This window comes from Salmo trutta, chromosome 31, assembly GCF_901001165.1.
Source record: "Salmo trutta chromosome 31, fSalTru1.1, whole genome shotgun sequence".
Lineage (NCBI taxonomy): Eukaryota > Metazoa > Chordata > Actinopteri > Salmoniformes > Salmonidae > Salmo > Salmo trutta.
Window position 1 is genome coordinate 2,845,501 of NC_042987.1, and position 23,200 is coordinate 2,868,700.

The 23,200-nt window shown below is 40.9% G+C and overlaps 1 protein-coding gene across 3 annotated transcripts in view; it reads left to right on the plus strand.

Moving 5' to 3' along the window:
• LOC115169339 (kelch-like protein 24) overlaps window positions 1–23,200 on the plus strand; it is a 59,696-nt gene that overhangs the window by 19,704 nt on the left and 16,792 nt on the right. For all 3 annotated transcript variants that reach the window (XM_029724862.1, XM_029724863.1, XM_029724861.1), the window contains one exon: window positions 10,719–10,837. In XM_029724862.1, the coding sequence (XP_029580722.1) occupies window positions 10,719–10,837 (119 nt within the window). The remainder of the gene's footprint in view (window positions 1–10,718; window positions 10,838–23,200) is intronic.

The following is a 23,200-nucleotide window of genomic DNA, read 5'->3' on the forward strand; positions in this document are numbered from 1 at the left end:
CAGCAGGGTAATTGTCAACCCTCCCTCCCAACAATCTGGGAGAAGTGAGAGGGCTAAGTTTCCAGGTCAGTAGCTTAGGCCCACATCACACACACACACATACTGTGGACCAACTGACACTCACAAGTGCCTGATTGACTTACTTTATTAGCCGAACAAAGTTATTTTCATGCTTTTTTATTTATTCTTATATTATGTCTATCTCTGATAAGTTACCCAGGAAAGGGCTAAAAATAGCCCAAATTAATATACTTAACCTTAGAAATAAGGTTAATGAAATCAATAACTTGCTAACAACAGATAACATTCATTTACAGTTGAAGTCGGAAGTTTACATACACCTTAGCCAAATACATTTAAACTCCGTTTTTCACAATTCCTGACATTTAATCCTAGTAAAAAATCCCTGTCTTAGGTCAGTTAGGATCCCCACTTTATTTTAAAAATGTGAAATGTCAGAACAATAGCAGAGAGAATGATTTATTTCAGCTTTTATTTCTTTCATCACATTCCCAGTGGGTCAGAAGTTTACATACACTCAAATAGTATTTGGTAGCATTGCCTTTAAATTGTTTAACTTGGGTCAAATGTTTCAGGTAGCCTTCCACAAGCTTCCCACAATAAGTTGGGTGAATTATGGCCCATTCCTCCTAACAGAGCTGGTGTAACTGAGTCAGGTTTGTAGGCCTCCTTGCTCGCACAAGTTTTTTTCAGTTCTGCCCACAAATTTTCAGCATCTTCACAAGGTCCTTTGCTGTTGTTCTGGGATTGATTTGCACTTTTCGCACCAAAGTACGTTCATCTCTAGAAGACAGAACGTATCTCTTCCTGAGTCGGTATGACGGCTGCGTGGTCCCAAGGTGTTTATACTTGCATACGATTGTTTGCACAGATGAACGTGGTACCTTCAGGCGTTTGGAAATTGATCCCTAGGATGAACCAGACTTGAACCTATTTTTTTTCTGAGGTCTTGGCTGATTTCTTTTGATTTTCCCATGATGACAAGGAAAGAGGCACTGAGTTTGAAGGTAGGCCTTGAAATACATCCACAGGTACACCTCCAATTGACTCAAATGATGTCAATTAGCCTATCAGAAGCTTCTAAAGCCATGACATCATTTTCTGGAATTTTCCAAGCTGTTTAAAGGCACAGTCAACTTAGTGTATGTAAACTTCTGACCAACTAGAATTGTGATACAGTGAAATAATCTGTCTGTAAACAATTGTTGGAAAAATTAATTGTGTCATGAACAAAGTAGATGTCCTAACCGACTTGCCAAAACGATAGTTTGTTAACAAGAAATTTGTGAAGTGGTTGAAAAATGAGTTTTAATGACTCCAACCTTAGTGTATGTAAACTTCCGACTTCAACTGTATAAACTATCTCTGAGACTCACTTAGATAATTCCTTTGATGATACAGCAGTAGCAATACAAGGATATAAATCTACAGAAGAGACAGGAATGGGAAAAATGTTGCTGTAAATGTTCAGAGAAAAAGCTTAGAGGACATACAGTGGGGGAAAAAAGTATTTGATCCCCGGCTGATTTTGTACGTTTGCCCACTTACAAAGAAATGATCAGTCTATAATTTTAATGGTAGGTTTATTTGAACAGTGAGAGTTCAATAACAACAAAAAAATCCAGAAAAACGTATGTAAAAAATGTTATAAATTGATTTGCATTTTAATGAGGGAAATAAGTACATGACTTAGTACTTGGTGGCAAAACCCTTGTTGGCAATCACAGACGTCAGACGTTTCTTGTAGTTGGCCACCAGGTTTGCACACATCTCAGGAGGGATTTTGCCCCACTCCTCTTTGCAGATCTTCTCCAAGTCATTAAGGTTTCGAGGCTGACGTTTGGCAACTCGAACCTTCAGCTCCCTCCACATATTTTCTATGGGATTAAGGTCTGGAGACTGGCTAGGCCACTTCAGGACCTTAATGTGCTTCTTCTTGAGCCACTCCTTTGTTGCCTTGGCCGTGTGTTTTGAGTCATTGTCATGCTGGAATACCCATCCATGACCCATTTTCAATGCCCTGGCTGAGGGAAGGATGTTCTCACCCAAGATTTGACGGTACATGGCCCAATCCATCGTCCCTTTGATGCGGTGAAGTTGTCCTGTCCCCTTAGCAGAAAAACACCCCCAAAGCATAATGTTTCCACCTCCATGTTTGACCGTGGAGATAGTGTTCTTGGGGTCATAGACAGCATTCCTCCTCCTCCAAACACGGCGAGTTGAGTTGATGCCAAAGAGCTCCATTTTGGTCTCATCTGACCACAACACTTTCACCAGTTGTCATTCAGATGTTCATTGGCAAACTTCAGACGGGCATGTGTATGTATTCTTGAGCAGGGGGACCTTGCGGGCGCTGCAGGATTTCAGTCCTTCACGGCGTAGTGTGTTACCAATTGTTTTCTTGGTGACTATGCTCCCAGCTGCCTTGAGATCATTGACAAGATCCTCCCGTGTAGTTCTGGACTGATTCCTCACCGTTCTCATGATCATTGCAACCCCACGAGGTGAGATCTTGTATGGAGCCCCAGGCCGAGGGATACTGACAGTTCTTTTGTGTTTCTTCCATTTGCGAATTATCGCACCAAATGTTGTCACCTTCTCACCAAGCTGCTTGGCGATGGTCTTGTAGCCCATTCCAGCCTTGTGTAGGTCTACAATCTTGTCCCTGACATCCTTGGAGAGCTCTTTGGTCTTGGCTATAGTGGAGAGTTTGGAATCTGATTGATTGATTGCTTCTGTGGACATGTCTTTTTTACAGGTAACAAGCTGCGGTTAGGAGCACTCCCTTTAAGAGTGTGCTCCTAATGTCAGCTCATTGCCTGTATAAAACACACCTGGGAGCCAGAAATCTTTCTGATTGAGAGGGGGTCAAATACTTATTTCCCTCATTTAAAATGCAAATCAATTTATAACATTTTTGACATGCGTTTTTCTGGATTTTTTTGTTGTTATTCTGTCTCTCACTGTTCAAGTTAACCTACCATTAAAATTATAGACTGATCCTTTCTTTATCAGTGGGCAAAGGTACAAAATCAGCAGGTTACAAAGAAAAGCCAACGTTTCCAAAGCTGGGCCTAAAATAGTATATAAGAGATCATACACGGTGCAATAAATATTTGTTGGTCTGATGTGTGTAATGAGCAGCATCCAGACGCTGCACTTGTTGCATTTATGAATCGTTTCTTCCAGTTATTTATAAGCATGCACCTATTAAGAAACTGATTGTTAGAACTGTTAAGGTCCCGTGGATTGACGAGGAATAGAAATGCTGTATTGTTGAGAGGGACGAGGCAAAAGGAGTGGCAAATAAGTCTGGCTGCACATCTGATTAGAGAACTTACTGTAAATTGATAAATGATGTGACTAAACTGAACAAAAAGAAGAAACCAAGATAAATTATTTAAAGTATGATGGAAAAAAGCTTTGGACTACTTTAAATGAAATTATGGGCAGAACTCCATATTTCATTGAATCAGATGGCTCATTTTTCACAAAACCGTTTGATGTTGACAATGACTTTAATGACTCTTTAATTGGCAAAGTGGGCAAACTTAGGCATGAAATGCCTACAACAAACTGCAAGCCATCATTCATGCATAAAATACCTAATAATAAAGGGAAAGCATTGTCATTTAGAATTTTGTAAAGTTAGTGTGGGTGAGGTGGACAAATTAGTGTTGTCCATCAATAATGAGAAACCACCTGGTATTGACAACTAAGATGGAAAGCTACTGAGGATGGTAGTAGCAGACTATATTACCACTCATATTTGTCATATCTTTAATCTGAGTCTGGATAAATGTTTTTGTCCTCAGATCTGGAGGGAAGACAAAGTCAGTCCACTACCCAAGAATGGTAAAGCACCCTTTACTGGTTCTAACAGCCGACCAATAGGCTTGTTGCTGACTATTTATCTGTAAACAAATTAATAACATACTTTACCTGCATTGCTGTTTGGGGTTTTAGGCTGGGTCTCTGTACAGCATTTTGTGACATCAGCTGATGTAAGAAGGGCTTTATAAATACATTTGACTGACATTTGATTGACTTTCAGCATGCTGGATAACACAAATGACGGGACTGACACAAATGATTGATGAATGGTTGAAATAAATGAATAGCAATAAGATTGTGGGAGCTGTATTGATAGATTTCAGTGCAGCTTCTGATATTATCGACCATAACTAGTTATTGGCTTTCAAACTGCCATGTCGCAGATTCAGAGTTATCTATTTAGTAGAACACAGAGGGTTTTCTTCAATGGAAGCTTCTCTAATGTTAAACATGTAAAGTGTGCTGTACTGCAGGGGAGCTCTCTTGGCCCTCTACTGTTTTCTATTTTTACTAATGACCTACCACAAGCCTTAAGTAAAGCCTGTTTGTCAATGTATGCTAATGATTCAACATTATACACGTAAGCAACCACGTCCACATCTCTGAAATCACTGCAACCCTAAACAAAAAGTTTAAGTCTGTTTTAGAATGGATGGCCAGTAATAAACTAATCCTGAACATCTCTAAAACTAAAAGCATTGTATTTGGTACAAAGTTTTCCCTAAGTTGTAGACCTCCACTGAATCTGATAATGAATAATGTGGCTGTTGAGCATGTTGAGGAGAATAAATTACTTGGTGTTACGTTGGATTGTAAACTTTCATGGTGAAAACATATTGATTAAATGGTTAAAAAGATGGGGAGAGGTCTGTCCTTGATAAAGAAATGCTCTGGTTTTTTGGCACCACACTCCACAAAGCAAGCCCTGCAGTCTCAAGTTTGAACTTATCTTGATTATTGCCCAGTCATATGCTCAGGTGCTGCAAAGAAGGAGCTAGAAAAACATGTTCTTCACTGTAATCGGAGGGATAATATCAATAGTATGCATGCCGGTCTCTCTTGGCTAAAAGTAAAGGAGAGACTGATTGCATGGAACTACCTTTTATCTCAGATTGCTCAAGTGAACAGCAAACCTGGCTTTAAAAAACTTCAAAATCCTTAAATGTAAAAGCAACACCTCATGGCACAACACCTCTCCCCTATTTGATGAAGCTCCCGACGAACAGTTATTGTGCTGACGTTTCTTCCTGAGGCAGTTTGGAATTCGTTAGTGAATGTTGCATCCTAGGACAGACGATTTTTACACGCTACGCGCTTCAGCACTCGGCAGTCCTGTTCTGTGAGCTTGTTTGGCCTACCACTTCACGGCTGAGCCGTTGTTGCTCCTAGACGTTTCCACTTCACAATAACAGCACTTATAGTTGACCTGGGCAGCTCTAGCAGGGAAGAAACTTGACAAACTGACTTGTTGGAAAGGTGGCATCCTATGACGGTGCCACGTTGAAAAGTACTGAGCTCTTCAGTAAGGCCATTCTACTGCCAATGATTGTCTATGGAGATTGCATGGCTGTGTGCTCAATTGTATATACCTGTCAGTAATGGGTGTGCCTGAAATAGCCAAATCCACAAATTGGAAGGGGTGTACACATATCTTTGTATATATAGTGTATATACATGTAGGTAGGGGTAAAAGTGACTAGGAAATCAGGATAGATAATGAACAGAGTAGTGTGTGTGTGTGTGTGTGTGTGTGTGTGTGTGTGTGTGTGTGTGTGTGTGTGTGTGTGTGTGTGTGTGTGTGTGTGTGTGTCAGTGTAGTGTGTGTGTGTCAGTGTAGTGTGTGTGTCAGCGTAGTGTGTGTGTCAGCGTAGTGTGTGTGTCAGTGTAGTGTGTGTGTCAGTGTAGTATGTGTGAGTTTGTGGGTAGAGTCCAGTGAGTATGTATAGAGCCAGTGCAACAGAGTCAGTGCAAAAAAAAGGGCTGTCAGTGCAAATAGTCTGGGTAGCCATTTGATTAAGACAGGTTACCTTGGCGTTGTTTGGCACAGGGGCTATGGTGGTCTGCTTGAAACGTGTATGTATTACAGATTGGGTCAGGGAGAGGTTGAAAATGGCAGGCTGGTCCGCGCATGCGCTGAGTACGCGTCCTGGTAATTCACCTGGCCCTGCGGCCTTGTGAATGTTAACCTGTTTAAAGGTCTTTCTCACTTCGGCTACGGAGAGCAGGATCACACAGTTGTCCGGAACATCTGGTGCTCTCATGCATGGTTCAGTGTTGGTTACCTAGCGAGCATAGAAGGCATTTAGCTCATCTGGTAAGCTCGCGTCACAGGGCAGCTCGCGGCTGGGTTTCCCTTTGTAATCCATGATAGTTTGTAACCGCTGACACAGCCGATGAGCATCAGAGCCGGTGTTGTGAGATTTGATCTTTGTCCTGTATTGATGCCAGAAGCTCTTTTCGATCATAGGAAATGGAGGAAACATTATGTACAAAAAAATGTCAGATCAGTGCAAAAAATACAAAATAGCACAATTGGTCATGAGCCCGTAAAATGGTCGCTATTCACTCCAGTGCCATTCTTTACTTGATGCCCCTTTCCTTGACATTTCCTAAGGGGTGTTTGTAGCGCGCAAGTTTGTTCCTCTCCACGAGCTCATGATTAGGAGTATGTGACCAACACTTGCTTCCTGTGAGAACAGACCTGGTTTGAAAGGCTTATGAGTAGGTTCAATGTCATGGTGTACTTTGAAGTATTTGATGTTTTTTTGTCTAGAAAACTGGTTCTTGTCATATGCTTTGTTTGATCTTTGGAGACCAATAGGGGCCTATAGGGTAGTCATCGATACCTTGTGTTCTGAATGACAGACAGACACAACTATTAGAGGGTTATACAATAGTCACATACCACTACCCACCACTAAAAAGTAACAATGGCTGTGTACTATTACTGATAACATGACTTCTCCTTGTGTCTTTTCCTAAATCTTCACCTAAAATAGGTGGCAGGTGGCAGCCACGTATCATTATGTTTCAGACATAATTTTCACAAATAGGAGGGGTTTATCTCAATGGACATATGAACACAACTAGTTAACTGTCTTGGCGAGTCCAAAAAAAGATACCAACACATTTGTTTTTGCTGGCCAGCCTTGTATATCTTGCTGTTTACTGCAGTACACAGCCACCCTTTCTTAATTATGGTTAAACACCCATTCTAAGCCCAACAGACTGTGACGGATTGAGAAATCATTTAATTTCATTGTTAGAAGATAAGCCCAACTATTGTACTATGTTAAGTCCTTTTATTAAATCAGCTGCTCCTCCTTTCAGTTGGGGCATCTCAGTTTAGAACTGGAGGGGGGAAATGTAGATGGGACTACTGATCTTATTGTTTAACAGCTTAGCAATTATATTTTATGTATCATATATTGTAATTATGTCACAATATGACTTATTGCCTGGTTTACTTGCTTATTGTTGTTCATCTTGTTGTTGTGCGATTTTGTTGATGCTGAGTCTGGCTAACATGCATGGTCACACTGGTTAGTCTTTTTTCCTCCACTCTCTCTCTCAACATAGCCTCACAAACACTGAACCATCTATTTGTTTAGAAGGATGATTCTGATGAGTGTTTCTTTCTCTGACACTCAGCATTCATGTCAATCTCCCAACATCTTCATATTACTTCAGAGGGAACTAATGCACAGTACTTTACTGCTTCTAAGTTAAAGTTTGCACCTCTTTTCCTTAAAATATAGGGTAACAGTGTAAAACCTGATTTGTTTAACTTTTCCTGGTGTTTTTACGGCTTTATTCTATATCTATCCCTTTGTTTCTCTCTCGTGTTAGCAAAAAAGTAGTGTTTGTTCGGTGCCGTGTCTTTGTTTTTCGCAAGGATCAGTGGGGCCTTTTGATTGACTCAGGCTTTATGAGAGAGAGAGAGAGAGGTTGGGTCAGGGCTTGTTGGCAATGTGTCTGTAACCTGGTTGGCTTAATAGCTACACATGTTGTTGTTCCTTCTCACTGAGGACAATAGAAAAAAACTGTTCCTTAAAGTACATGTTTGCCCAGAGACCGGGAGTTGGGGAAATAATCCGACTGCTGCTTTATAAAAATGAAGATATCCTGTTTCTCATTTAAAGTGTTGTGCTAGACAGGGGTATGCATGTGCTATACGTATGTGCTGTGTTTGAAGGCCCTGCAAAAAGTCAGGTTGTGCATGTTTGTGTCATGCATGTTGTGTGTGTTGTGTTTGTAAGCACCTGTAAAGAGCCATGGTGCTTGTGTGTTTGTGTGTTCGTGACATGCGTATGTGTGTTGTTTGCTCCGTGTCGAAGTACACTTTGATCAGCAGGATTGCCCATAAAGCCTAGCTCAAACCTTTTACTCAGATAAGACAATGAGTATGTTTACATGCATACATTGCACAGTAATACTTTTTATATTAAACTGGCAGTAGGCATACGATTCATAAAACACCTGGTTTTCTGAGCAATCTTTTTAATTATTCGGACATGATAACACCTTAAATGGCTTTCCAGCGGTATATTTGATCTGCACGTGTTAGCACCAGCTGAGTGAGCCTCCTAAATGTTTGCGTCTTAGAAGTAGTTTTCATATACAAACTTTATATGTTGGAACTCAGAATCTTCCCAAAAATAACATGCTCGCAGTGGTCGAACATACATATTCATTGGCAATTTTTTTCTGCATTTATCAGAGTGCCGTCAGGTAGCCTGTGTTCATGTAAACATAATTATTAGGGAAATGATTCTTGCAAAGCATGTAAAGGTTTAAATAAAATTATTATATTAATCTGACTAGCCATAATAATCGGATTATTGTGTGCCTGTAACCGTACTGTGTCAGCTGTGCCTTACTAAATGTGGCCTTGACATTTCAACCCAAATACAGTGAGGGAAAAAAGTATTTGATCTCCTGCTGATTTTGTACGTTTGCCCACTGACAAAGAAAGGATCAGTCTATAATTTTAATGGTAGGTTTATTTGAACAGTGAGAGACAGAATAACAACAAAAAAATCCAGAAAAACGCATGTCAAAAATGTTATAAATTGATTTGCATTTTAATGAGGGAAATAAGTATTTGACCCCCTCTCAATCAAAAAGATTTCTGGCTCCCAGGTGTCTTTTATACAGGTAATGAGCTGAGATTAGGAGCACACTCTTAAAGGGAGTGCTCCTAATCTCAGTTTGTTACCTGGATAAAAGACACCTGTCCACAGAAGCAATGAATCAATCAGATTCCAAACTTTCCACCATGGCCAAGACCAAAGAGCTCTCCAAGGATGTCAGGGACAAGATTGTAGACCTACACAAGGCTGGAATGGGCTACAAGACCATCGCCAAGCAGCTTGGTGAGAAGGTGACAACAGCTGGTGTGATTATTCGCAAATGGAAGAAACACAAAAGAACTGTCAATCTCCCTCGGCCTGGGGCTCCATGCAAGATCTCACCTCGTGGATTTTCAATGATCATGAGAACGGTGAGGAATCAGCCCAGAACTACACGGGAGGATCTTGTCAATGATCTCAAGGCAGCTGGGACCGTGAAGGACTGAAATCCTGCAGCGCCCACAAGGTCCCCCTGCTCAAGAAAGCACATATACATGCCCGTCTGAAGTTTGCCAATGAACATCTGAATGATTCAAAGGACAACTGGGTGAAAGTGTTGTGGTCAGATGAGACCAAAATGGAGCTCTTTGGCATCAACTCAACCCGCCGTGTTTGGAGGAGGAGGAATGCTGCCTATGACCCCAAGAACACTATCCCCACCGTCAAACATGGAGGTGGAAACATTATGCTTTGGGAGTGTTTTTCTGCTAAGGGGACAACACAACTTCACCGCATCAAAGGGACGATGGATGAGGCCATGTACCGTCAAATCTTGGGTGAGAACCTCCTTCCCTCAGCCAGGGCATTGAAAATGGGTCGTGGATGGGTATTCCAGCATGACAATGACTCAAAACACACGGCCAAGGCAACAAAGGAGTGGCTCAAGAAGAAGCACATTAAGGTCCTGAAGTGGCCTAGCCAGTCTCCAGACCTTAATCCCATAGAAAATATGTGGAGGGAGCTGAAGGTTCGAGTTGCCAAACGTCAGCCTCGAAACCTTAATGACTTGGAGAAGATCTGCAAAGAGGAGTGGGACAAAATCCCTCCTGAGATGTGTGCAAACTTGGTGGCCAACTACAAGAAATGTCTGACCTCTGTGCTTGCCAACAAGGGTTTTGCCACCAAGTACTAAGTCATGTTTTGCAGAGGGGTCAAATACTTATTTCCCTCATTAAAATGCAAATCATTTTATAACATTTTTGACATGCATTTTTCTGGATTTTTTTGTTGTTATTCTGTCTCTCACTGTTCAAATAAACCTACCATTAAAATTGTAGACTGATAATTTCTTTGTCAGTGGGCCAACGTACAAAATCAGCAGGGGATCAAATACTTTTTTCCCTCACTGTACATAACCCATTCACAGTTTGGATGTTGCTCAAGATCAACTTATTCTATTTATGAAGAAATGTCTTTATTTGATGGAATTGGTTTGAATTGGAACCAAGGGTTTATCTTGGGGTTGATACAGGCTTTGTTTTTTTGGCTATTGCTGTGTGTCAATACAATTAAATTTGAGATTAGTGGAAACAACCAAAGAAGACTATGACAAGTTAGCTAAAAAGACTGGTGTAGCAGAGATGGTTCGGTGAACTACACTCACGTGTTGAGTAATTTTGCCTGACACTCTGGCTAGCTCTCAGAGTTAATGCCTAGGCTTGAGCTCAGTTGGCTAACATCATCCTGAGTTACTCAGTGTCAAGGCTAACGGTGTTGTGCGTGTTGTTCCAGGGGGTCGTATCAACGGCAGAGACGTGTGGATGTACAACTCTCAGCTCAACCTATGGATCAGAGTTGCTTCACTCAACAAAGGACGCTGGAGACACAAGATGGTGGTCCTACTGGGGAAGGTAAGCAGATCACTGTTCAAACACCCGTTATTTCATAATCTTCGTGTTTATCTAATTATATATACAGTGCCTTGCAAAAGTATTCAGACCTCTTGGATTTTGTCACAATTTATTGTTACAAGGTGGGATTTAAATGGATTGAATTGTCATTTTTTTGTCAACAATCTACACAAAATACTGTAACGTCAAAGTGGACCAAAAAATATAATTTTTTCTTTTTGTAAGATTAATAAAAATTAAGTAACTAAAATATAATTGTTGCATAAGTATTCAGCTCCCTGAGTCCATACATAAACACATTTCATTTTGGCATCAATTACAGCAGTGCGTCTTCTTGGGTATGTCTCTAAGAGCTTTACACACCTTGATTGTGCAATATTTGCATTTATTCTTTTCAAAATTCTTCAAGCTCTGTCAAGTTGGTTGTTGATAATGGCTACACAGCCCTTCTCAAGTCTATTTCAAGTAGATTTAAGTAAAAACTGTAACTTGGCCACTTAGGAACATTCACTATCTTCTTGGTGAGCAACTCCAGTGTAGATTTGGCCTTGTGTTGTAAGTTATTGTCCTACTGAAAGGTGAATTCCTCTCTCAGTGTCTGGTGTAAAGCAGACTGAAGCATGTTTTGCTCTAGGTTTTTGCCTGTGTATCCCTTTGCCCTGTTTTTTGCAGTTTTCCTTTAGTGCCTTGTTGCATACAATATGCATGTTTTGGAATATTTTGTGTTTTCACTCTGTCATTTAAGTCATTATTGTGAAGTCACAATCAAATCAAATAAAATGTATTTATATAGCTCTTCTTACATCAGCTGATATCTCAAAGTGCTGTACAGAAACCCAGCCTAAACAGCAAGCAATGCAGGTGTAGAAGCATTGTTGATCCATCCTCAGTTCTCTCCCATCACAGCCATTGAACTCCGTAGCTGGTTTAAAATCACCATTGGCCTCGTGGTAACGTTCCTGAGCAGTTTCATTCCTCTCCTGCAGCTCAGTTCAGAAGGACGACTGTATCTTTGAGATGTTTAATACATAATACACAGCATAGTTATTAACTAGACCATGATTAAAGAGATATTCAATGTCTGTGTCACGTATACTCCCTCTCCGGCGCTCGAGGTCACCAGGCTGCTCATTATTACGCACACCTGTCACCATCGTTACGCGCACCAGCGACAGATCAGACTCACCTGGACTCCATCGCCTGCCTGATTACCTTCCCTACATATGACACTCCCTTTGGTTCTTTCCCTAGCCGTTATTGTTTCTGTTCCAGTGTCCATGTCTGTACGCTACCCGTGTTTCTTGGTTTGTTATATGTAAATCTATTTGTTAAATACACTCCCTGAACTTGCTTCCCGACTCCCAGCGTACACGCTAGTCTGATTTGTTATTGTTACCCATCACTGCCCTTATTTATGAGGCTTTTGAAAAGCTCCCTGGTCTTTGTAGTTGAATCTGTGCTTGAAATTCAGTACTTGACTAAGGGACCTTACAGATGTTGTATGTATCTGGGACAGAGGAAGGGTTAGTCATTTAAAAATCATGTCGACAGAGTGAGTCTATGTAACTTTTTATGTGATTTGTTAAGCCAAATTTTACTCCTGAACTCATTTAGGCTTGCCTAAACATAGGGGCTCAATACTTATACAATAAATATATTTTAGTTTTGAAATGTTTTATTAATCTTCCACTTTGACATTACGGAATATTTTGTTTATGTTATTGACAAAAAATGACAATTAAAACCATGTTAATCCCACTTTGTAACACAATAAAATGTGAAGAACTCCAAGGGGTCTGAATGCTTTTGCAAGGCACTGTACATGTTCTATCTTAATGATGGACAAAGTAAGCAGGTGATCTCCCATTACAGATCTTTGATCAGACCACATTACTTATCTTCCTGTTTATCTACAGTGTCTTCAGAAAGTATTCATATCCCTTGACTTGTTCCACATTTTGTTGTGTTACAGATTCAACATTTTGTTGTGTTATATTTTTTTCTCTCTCTACACACAATACCCCATAATGACAAAGTGAAAACCTGTTTTTAAATTTTTTTGCTAGACAGCCATTCTCAACTCTTGCCATAGATTTTCAATCCGATTTAAGTCAAAACTGTAACTATGCCACTCAGGGACATTCAATGTCGTCTTGGTCAGCAACTCCAGTGTATATTTGGCCTTGTGTTATTGTCCTGCTGAAAGGTGAATGTGTCTCCTAGTGTCTGTTGGAAAGCAGACTGAAATAGGTTTTCCTCCAGGATTTAGCCTGTGCTTATCTCTATTCTGTTTCTTTTTATCCTAAAAAACTACTTAGTCCTTGCCGATGACAAGCATACCCATGACATGATGCAGTCACCACTTGAAATTATGAAGAGAAGTCCTCAGTGATGTGTTGTGTTGGATTTGCCCCATAACACTTTGTATTCAGGACAGTTTTACTTTAGTGGCTTATTGCAAACAGGATGCATATTTTGGACTATTTTTATTCTGTGCAGGCTTCCTTCTTTTCACTCTGTCATTTAGGTTAGCATTGTGGAGTAACTACTGTTGATCCATCCTCAGTTTTCTCCTATCACAGCCATTAAACTCTGTAACTGTTTTACAGTCACCATTGGTCTCATGGTGAAATCCCTGAGCAATTTCCTTCCTCGGCGAAAGTGTCTGGGTGTACTTATACACCATCCAAAGTGTAATTAAGAACTTCACCATACTAAAAGGGATATATTTTTGTTTTTACCCGTTTACCAGTAGGTGCCCTTCTTTGCGAGGTAGTGGAAAACCTACCAGGTCTTCGTGGTTGAATCTGTGTTTGAAATTCACTGCTCGACTGAGGGACCTTACAGATAATTGTATGTGTGCGGTACAGAGATGAGGTACTCATTCTAAAGTCATGTTAAACACTATTATTGCAAGTAGGGTTGCAAAGAGTCGGAAACCTTCCGGTAAATTTCCGACATTTTTACATCAATTTTGGGAATTTTGCTTAAATTCATCAAAAAAGTTATCTTATAACAGTGAACGTTTGTTGTGGGAAACACATAAGGCAATTATAGGTCTTGTGACATATTTTGTTTAAACTATCCCCAATTCAATGGAATTGCAACCCTCTGCATGCACAGTGCATTCTTCCATCACATGTGCAGTGATTCTCAAGATCTTGCACACTAATGAGATGCTATTGAGCCCACACTACTACACTGTTTGGTACGTTTTGATTACAATACTGGGTGGGATGAAAATATTTTATGACAAACATGATTTTTTTGTTAACTAGTAAATAGCAGCCTACAGCAAAGTGTGTTTAAATCATTTCTAACTTGTTAACAATTTCTGCTAGTTAGTTTAGTTTGCTTGAGCCTGCTAACTGAGGAGTGTTAATTCACCTGTTTCCATACATGTTTCATTTTAAAACATTTATCTTACAAAGGAGTTATTTTAATCTAACTGCTTAAATATTTAGCTGTACATGGAATATCATTTGTTTTTATTTTTACTCATTTTTTCTAATCTTTACAGGAAAATGCCATGGGCACTATCTGATGTGTGGAGACATTTCACTGTAGCTAATGTAGAAGTAAAAGTGGGGTACATTTGTGAATACTGTGCCAAACCATATGTGAAGAATGCAACAAAGATGCAGAGTCATCTTGCCAAATGCATAAAGTTCCCTCAGCGCTCACAGAAAGCAACTTCTGACAAAAGTCCCTCTACTTCTATTTGAGGTGAAAATGATGAATCAGACACCTTATCGATAGCAACAGCTCATGGTCTTCCTGGAATCAGAAGTTTTTTTGACTCAATGGAGGAACGTAGTCAGAGAAATGCTGCTGAATGTCTTGCTCGAGCGGTGTATACACCCCTCCAACCAGACATGCTCTATCTACTCATTTGCTGGATGCAGAGTTCAAAAGAGTTCAAGTGAAGGTCAAACAAATCATAGAGAAAGCAGACTGTATTGCAATCATCTCTGATGGGTGGTCGAATGTTCGTGGGCAAGGAATAATTAACTACATCATCTCCACCCCTCAACCTGTATTCTACAAGAGCACAGACACAAGGGACAACAGACACACCGGTCTCTACATTGCAGATGAGCTGAAGGCAGTCATCAATGACCTAGGACTACAGAAGGTATTTGCACTGGTGACAGACAATGCTGCGAACATGACGGCTGCTTGGTCTAAAGTGGACGAGTCCTACCCTCATATCACACCCATTGGCTGTGCTGCTGATGCATTGAACCTGCTCCTCATGGACATCATGGCACTGAAAACAATGGATACACTCTACAAGAGAGCCAAGGAAATGGTTAGGTATGTGAAGGGTCATCAAGTTATAGCAGCAATCTACCTCACCATGCAAAGTGAGAAGAATAAGAGCACCACATTGAAGCTGCCCAGCAACACCCATTGGGGATGGTGTTGTCATCATGTATCATAGTCTGCTGATATAGACAGCCCCATCAAGAGGATCCTCCTGGTTGATGTATTTTGGGAGAGAGTGGTAAGCAGCCTGAAACTCCTGAAACCTATAGCAGTAGCCATTGCATGGATTGAGGGAGACAATGCCATCCTGTCTGATGTTCAGACTCTGCTTGCAGATGAAAGAGAATTCGTCCGTACTGCCCTTCCCACTTCACTGTTGCTCCAAGCAGAGGAAACTGCGGTTCTGAAATGCATCAAAAAGCGTGAAGACTTTTGCCTGAAGCCCATACATGCCGCAGCATACATGTTGGACCCCAAGTATGCTGGCAAGAGCATCCTGTCTGGTGCATAGATCAACAAGGCCTATGGGGTCATCAATACCGTTTCTCGCCACCTTGGCCTGGATGAGGGCAAGGTTCTTGGCAGTCTGGCAAAGTACACTTCTAAGCAAGGGCTTTGGGATGGAGATGCAATATGGCAGTCGTGCCAACATATCTCATCAGCCACCTGGTGGAAGGGTCTTTGTGGATCTGAGGCTCTATCCCCTGTTGCCTCCATCATCCTCCAAATCCCACCAACATCAGCCGCCTCAGAGAGCAACTGGTCCTTGTTTGGGAACACACACACCAAAGCACGCAACAGGCTGACCAATACAAGGGTTGAAAAATTGGTGGCCATCCGAGCAAATTTGAGGCTTTTTTGAGCCTGACAACGAGCCATCCTCAACAAGGTTGGAAAGTGACAGTGAAGGTGAGGCCTCAGTCTGATGTTCAAGAGATTGACATTGAGGAGGTCCAGGGAGAAGACATGGAAGCCTGAGAGGAAGACAACCAAAGCTTTAGTTTCTAGACAATCATTTTACAGATGTACAGCTCAGGAAAAAACTGAGCCCACTGCAAAATGATCAGTTTCTCTGGTTTTACTAAGTCACCCAATGTCAATGTGAAAGACTGGTGGAGAGCATACCAAGACGCATGACAGCTGTGATTGAAAATCAGGGTTATTCCACCAAATATTGATTTCTGAACTCTTCCGAAGTTAAAACACTAGTATTGTTTTGTTTAAAAATGAATATCAACTTATTTTCTTTGCATTATTCGAGGTCTGACAACTCTGCAACTTTTTTGTTATTTTGACCAGTTGTCATTTTCTGCAAATAAATGCTCTAAATAACAATATTTTTATTTGGAATTTGGGAGAAATGTTGTCAGTAGTTTATAGAATAAAATAAAAATGTTCATTTTACCCAAACACATACCTATAAATAGTAAAACCATAGAAACTGATCATTTTGCAGTGGTCTCTAGTTAGGATCACCACTTTATTTTAAGAATGTGAAATTTCAGAATAATAGTAGAGAGAATGATTTATTTCATTACATTCACAATGGGTCAGAAGTTTACATACACTCAATTAGTATTTGCTAGCATTGCCTTTACATTGTTTAAAGTTTCGGGTAGTCTTCCACAAGCTTCCCACAATAAGTTGGGTGAATTTTGGCCCATTCCTCCTGACAGAGGTGGTGTAACTGAGTCAGGTTTGTAGGCCTCCTTGCTCGCACACACTTTTTCAGTTCTGCCCACAAATGTTCTATGGGATTGAGGTCATGGCTTTGTAATAGCCACTCCAATACCTTTGTTATTGTTGTCCTTTAGCCATTTTGCCACAACTTTGGAAGTATGCTTGGGGTCATTGTCCATTTGGAAGACCCATTTGCGACCAAGCTTTAACTTCCTGACTGATGTCTTGAGATGTTGCTTCAATATATCCACATCATTTTCCTACCTCATGATGCCATCTATTTTGTGAAGGGCACCAGTCCCTCCTGCAGCAAAGCACCCCCACAACATGAATCTGCCACCCCCGTTCTTCACGATTGGGATGGTGTTCTTTGGCTTGCAAGACTCCCCCTTTTTCTTCCAAACATAACGATGGTCATTATGGCCAAACAGTTCTATTTTTGTTTCACCAGACCAGAGGACATTTCTCCAAAAAGTCTGATCTTTGTCCCCATGTGCAGTTGCAAACCGTAGTCTGGCTTTTTTATGGTGGTTTTGGAGCAGTGGCTTCTTCCTTGCTGAGCGGCCTTTCAGGTTATGTCGATATAGGACTCGTTTTACTGTGGATATAGATTATTTTGTACCTGTTTCCTCCAGCATCTTCACAAGGTGCTTTGCTGTTGTTCTGGGATTGATTTGCACTTTTCGCACCAAAGTATGTTCATTTCTAGGACACAGAACTCGTCCCCTTCCTGAGCGGTATGACGGCTGCGTGATCCCATGGTGTTTATACTTGCGTACTATTGTTTGTACAGATGAACATGGCACCTTCAGGCATTTGGAAATTGCTCCCAAGGATGAACCAGACGTTTTTCTGAGGTCTTGGCTGATTTCTTTTGATTTTCCCATGATGTCAAGCAAAGAGGCACTGAGTTTGAAGGTAGACCTTGAAATACATCCACAGGTACACCTCCAATTGACTCAAATTATGTCAATTAGCCTATCAGAAGCTTCTAAAGCATTGACATCATTTTCTGGAATTTTCCAAGCTGTTTAAAGCCACAGTCAACTTAGTGTATGTAAACTTCTGACCCACTGGAATTGTGATACAGTGAATTATAAGTGAAATAATCTGTCTGCAAACAATTGTTGGAAAAATGACTTGTGTCATGCACAAAGTAGATGTTCTAACCGACTTGCCAAAACTATAGTTTGTTAACAAGAAATTTGTGCAGTGGTTGAAAAACGAGTTTTAATGACTCAAACCTAAGTGTATGTAAACTTCCGACTTCAACTGTATTATAGTAGAATGAGGAAGAGTGGATAAACAGTAGTTCTCCACTTCCTAGATGTGATGTGACATTGGTCAGCAGCAGGCAGAGAAAATAAGTTAGTCATGAAGTCCTCCAGTGTTTTTCATTGGTGTCCCGTCCCCCTATTATTCTCTTTAGAAATTGTATCATCAGTCCACACTGTTGAACTGTTAGTCTAGTTTTCCATCTCTGCCCTCTGGCTAATAATGACATCATGTGATTAGCATCTCATGCTTCCCCCGGTCGCCTCAGGATCTACAAACCACCACTTAAACTTAAACCCAAGCTTCCTGTAGCCAGAGGGCCAGCCTAGTATGCAGATATGGAAATTCCCCTTTTATCTCATATAGAGGCCGGTTGTGTCATATAGTTATGAAACCATAAATTCATTCAGCCTTTATAGATGGTTGAACTGTTGGCTTTGCAAAATCATCTTTCTGCCAATTCAGCTTTTATGTATTGAGCTCAGCGTTGGGTAGGTTACTTTCAAAATGTGTTCTGTTACAGTTACTAGTTACCTGTCCAAAATTCTAAGCAGTAATGTAACTTTTAGATTACCCAAACTCAGTAACGTATTCTGATTAATTTCAATTACTTTTAGATTATTTTCCTCTTAAGAGGCATTAGAAAAAGACCAAAAGAATCCATCAAACACATTTGGTGTGTCAACATAGTGTTCGCTGACTTGTGGTCAGACTCGCTCAGGTGGAACAAATTTAAATATTTTTAAATAATTTTTCTCCCCAATTTCATGCTATCCAATTGGTAGTTACAGTCTTGTCTCATCGCTGCAATTCCCATACGGACTCGGGAGATGCGAAGGTCGAGAGCCGTGCATCCTCCAACCAAGCCGCACTGCTTCTTGACACAATACCCGCTTAACCCGGAAGCCAGCCACACCAATGTGTTGGAGGAAACACCGTACACCTGACGACCGTGTCAGCGGGCATTCGCCCGGCCCGCCACAGGAGTCACTAGAGCGCGATGGGACAAGGACATCCCTGCCATCCAAACCCTCCCCTAACCTGGACAACGCTGGACCAATTGTGCGTCGCCCCATGGGTCTCCCTGTCGTGGCCGGCTGCGACAGAGCCTGGACTTGAACCAGGATCTCTAGTGGCACAGCTAGCACTGCGATGCAGTGCCTACGACCACTACGCCACTCTGGAGGCCTGGAACAAATTTAGACTTGCACGTTTTTTCAATGCTGAATGGAATGTCATTGAGAAAATAGAAAGGTGTCATAATATATTTTTATCGTTAACATCCTTTCTGAATTTAAAAGTAATCCAAGAAGTAATCATATAGTTTTTCAAAAGTATCTGTAATCTGATTGCAGTATGTTTTGCTTGAAAAGTAACTGATTACCGTTAGTTTGTTTGTTTAATCAGATTACATGTAACTGATTCCTAAGCCTAACTATCATATTTGGTCCCATCCAATTATATTTCACCATGGTTGTGTCCGAAAGACCCATACTAGCGTACTACATACTTAAACTGCATACTCATTTTGGCATTTGATCTAGTAGAATTCACTCATCTTTCCTGACTCACGTACACAACAACTTCTGAAAATCAGATAAATTGACGCGCTGTACCAAAATGAACGAATGACGGGAGTCAATGCAATCGCGCATTAGATGATGCATACGGAGGACTATTTTTGAAATGAGTATGCTAGAATGGGAATTCGAACTCGACCCATGTCTCCGCCCCATCTTAAACCATGATCATTACTTGCATCTTGACAATGTGAGGTGAATTGGAGTGAAACAAATGTACTGTAGTAGTGTTTCCTATTTATTACCATTTGTTTTCTTGTGTACCCAGTGGTTTTCACAAGCAAAGAACAAATTGGATCAGACTGTAACTGGAATACTGACTTATTCTCACCACCATCCTCCTATTATAGGGAAATTGTCACGCCCTGACCAGGTGAACTCGGGTATTTTGGTCAGGGTGTGTCATGTTGGGTATTTTTCCTTGGTTTGTTTTCTATGTTTGCGTTATAGCCTTGTGTTAGCTCTATGTGGTTTATTTCTATGTTGGGTTCTGTCGATTCCCAATCAGAGACAGCTGTCGCTAGTTGTCTCTGATTGGGATCACATTTAAGTTTCTTTTTCCCCCACGCTGTTTTGTGGGGTGTTGCCTCTTTGTGTTTGAGCAGTTAACGTATCGGCATTTTTTGGTTTTGTGTACGTGTTTATTTCAGTGTGAAGAATAAACATGTGTTCGCTCCCAGCTGCGCTTTGGTCCGCTTCCTCATCACCCGACGACGATCGTTACAGAAATAGAAATGCCAAACTGAATGGAAACCATATCAAACCTGTTGTTTTTACCATATTCTGATGCCTGTGTGTTTTATAGTTGTATTTTATTGCTCTGGTGTGCCCGTTTAGCTGTGGTGTGTGTGTGTGTGTGTGTGTGTGTGTGTGTGTGTGTGTGTGTGTGTGTGTGTGTGTGTGTGTGTGTGTGTGTGTGTGTGTGTGTGTGTGTGTGTGTGCGTGTGTGTGCGCACGTGTTTGCTTGTGGGGAAGCTGGTTACTTCATTGTGTTGTGGTAAGGCAGGCCTGTAGGGTGTAGATAAGACCAATGCAGGCTGGCCACAATCAGGCCCTGTAGTGCCAGAGAAATCATGTTTTGAGCAATCGATGCAAATCACAACACACCGCCCGTGTCATGCTGTTACTGACTGAGGCTGTTAAAAGGCTGTCTTCATTTTGCCATTTTGTCATTAGACTGTCAGCTTTAATAATACCAGGTAATAACGGCATGGATGCTATTAAGAATAATATTAAGGACAACATTGTTACAAAAGTGGTCAGCATTTGTTTTGGTTAATGATGGTCTTTAAAATGTACTAATAAATGCTATGAAATGAGGATAGACTTGACGACTCAACAGTTTATAGTTTTAGGGGAAGGTAAACATTAGGTAGCAAAGCTACACTTACATCTGTTGAAATACAATGCATTCGGAAAGTATTCAGACCCCTTGATTTTTTCCACATTTTGTCATTCTAAAATCCATTAAATAGTTTTTCCCTCATCAAAACTGTTTTTTAGAAATTAAAAACTGAAATATGACATTTACGTAAGTATTCAGATCAGACCCTTTAGTCAGTACTTTGTTGAAGCACCTTTTGCAGCGATTACAGCCTTGAGTCTTCTTGGGTATGACGCTACAAGCTTGGCACACCTGTATTTGGGAGTTTCTCCCATTCTTCTCTGCAGATCCTCTCGAGCTCTGTCAGGTTGTATGGGGAGTGTCGCTGTATAACTATTTTTAGTTCTCTCCAAAGATGTTTGATCGGGTTCAAGTCCGGGCTCTGGCTTGGCCACTCAAGGACATTCAGAGCCTTGTCCCGAAGCCACTCCTGCTTTGTCTTGGCTGTGTGCTTAGTGTCATTGTCCTGTTGGAAGGTGAACCTTCGCCCCAGTCTGAGGTCCTGAGTGCTCTGGAGCAGGTTTTCAAACCACATGCTGTTCAAACCACAAAGCATGTCAAGAGACGTCACGGTATGTGCGTCCGCAAACACCTGTGTGTGTGTTAGTGCTGAGCGATTATCCGAAATGTCAGTTATTTTTACAGTACCACTTTGAACACCTACTCATTCAAGGGTTTTTCTTAATTTTGTATTATTTTCTACATTGTAGAATAATAGTGAAGACATCAATACTATGAAGTAACACATGTAGTAACCAAAAAAGTGTTAAACAAACATATTTTAAATTTGAGATTCTTCAAATAGCCACCCTTTGCCTTGATGACAGCTTTGCACACTCTTGGCATTCTCTCAACCAGCTTCATGAGGAATGATTTTCCAACCGTCTTGAAGGAGTTCCCACATATGCTGAGCACTTGTTGGCTGCTTTTCCTTCACTCTGCGGTCCAACTCACCCCAAACCATCTCAATTGGTTTGAGGTCGGGTGATTGTGGAGGCCAGTTCATCTGATGCAGCACTCCATATCTCCTTCTTGGTCAATCAGCCCTTACACAGCCTGGAGGTGTGTTGGGTCATTGTCCTGTTGAAAAACAAATGATAGTCCCACTAAGCGCAAACCAGATGGGATGGCGTATCACTGCAGAATGTTGTGGTAGCCATGCTGGTTAAGTGTGGCTACCATCACTGACAGTGTCACCAGTATAGCACCATCACACCTCTTCCATGCTTCACGATGGGAACCACACATGCGGAGATCATCCGTTCTACTCTGCGTCTCTCAAAGACACGGCGGTTGGAACCAAAAATCTAAAATTTGGACTCATTAGACCAAAGGACAGATTTCCACCAGTCTAATTGTTTCTTGGCCCATGCAAGTCTCTTCTTATTATTGGTGTCCTTTAGTAGTGGTTTTTTTGCAGTAATTCGACCATGAAGGCCTGATTCACTCATTCTCCGCTGAACAGTTGATGTTGAGATGTGTCTGTTACGTGAACTCTGTGAAGCATTTATTTGGGCTGCATTTTCTGAGGCTGGTAACTCTCTAAAGAACTTGTCCTCTGCAGCAGAAATAACTCTGGGTCTTCCTTTCCTGTGGCGGTCCTCATAAGAGCCAGTTTCATTATAGCGCTTGATTGTTGTTGCGACTGAACTTTCAAAGGTCTTGAAATGTTCCGTATTGACTGACCTTCATGTCTTAAAGTAATGATGGACTGTCGTTTCTCTTTGCTTATTTGAGCTCTTCTTGCCATAATATAGGCTTGGTATTTTATCAAATAAGGCTATCTTCTGTATACCACCCCTACCTTGTCAAAACACAACTGATTGTCTCAAACGCATTAAAAAGGAAATAAATATCAGAAATGAACTTTTAACAAGGCACACCTGTTAATTGAAATGTATTCCAGGTGACTACCTCATGAAGCTGGTTGAGAGAATGCCAAGAGTGTGCAAACCTGTCATCAAGGCAAAGGGTGGCTATTTGAAGAATCTCAAATATAAAATATATTTTGATTTGTTTAACACTATTTTGGTTACTACATGATTCAATATGTGTGATGTCATAGTTTTGATGTCTTCACTATTATTCTACAATGTAGAAAATAGTGAAAATAAAGACAAACACTTGAATGAGTAGGTGACTCCAAACTTTATACTGGTGCTGGACATCGGTTCA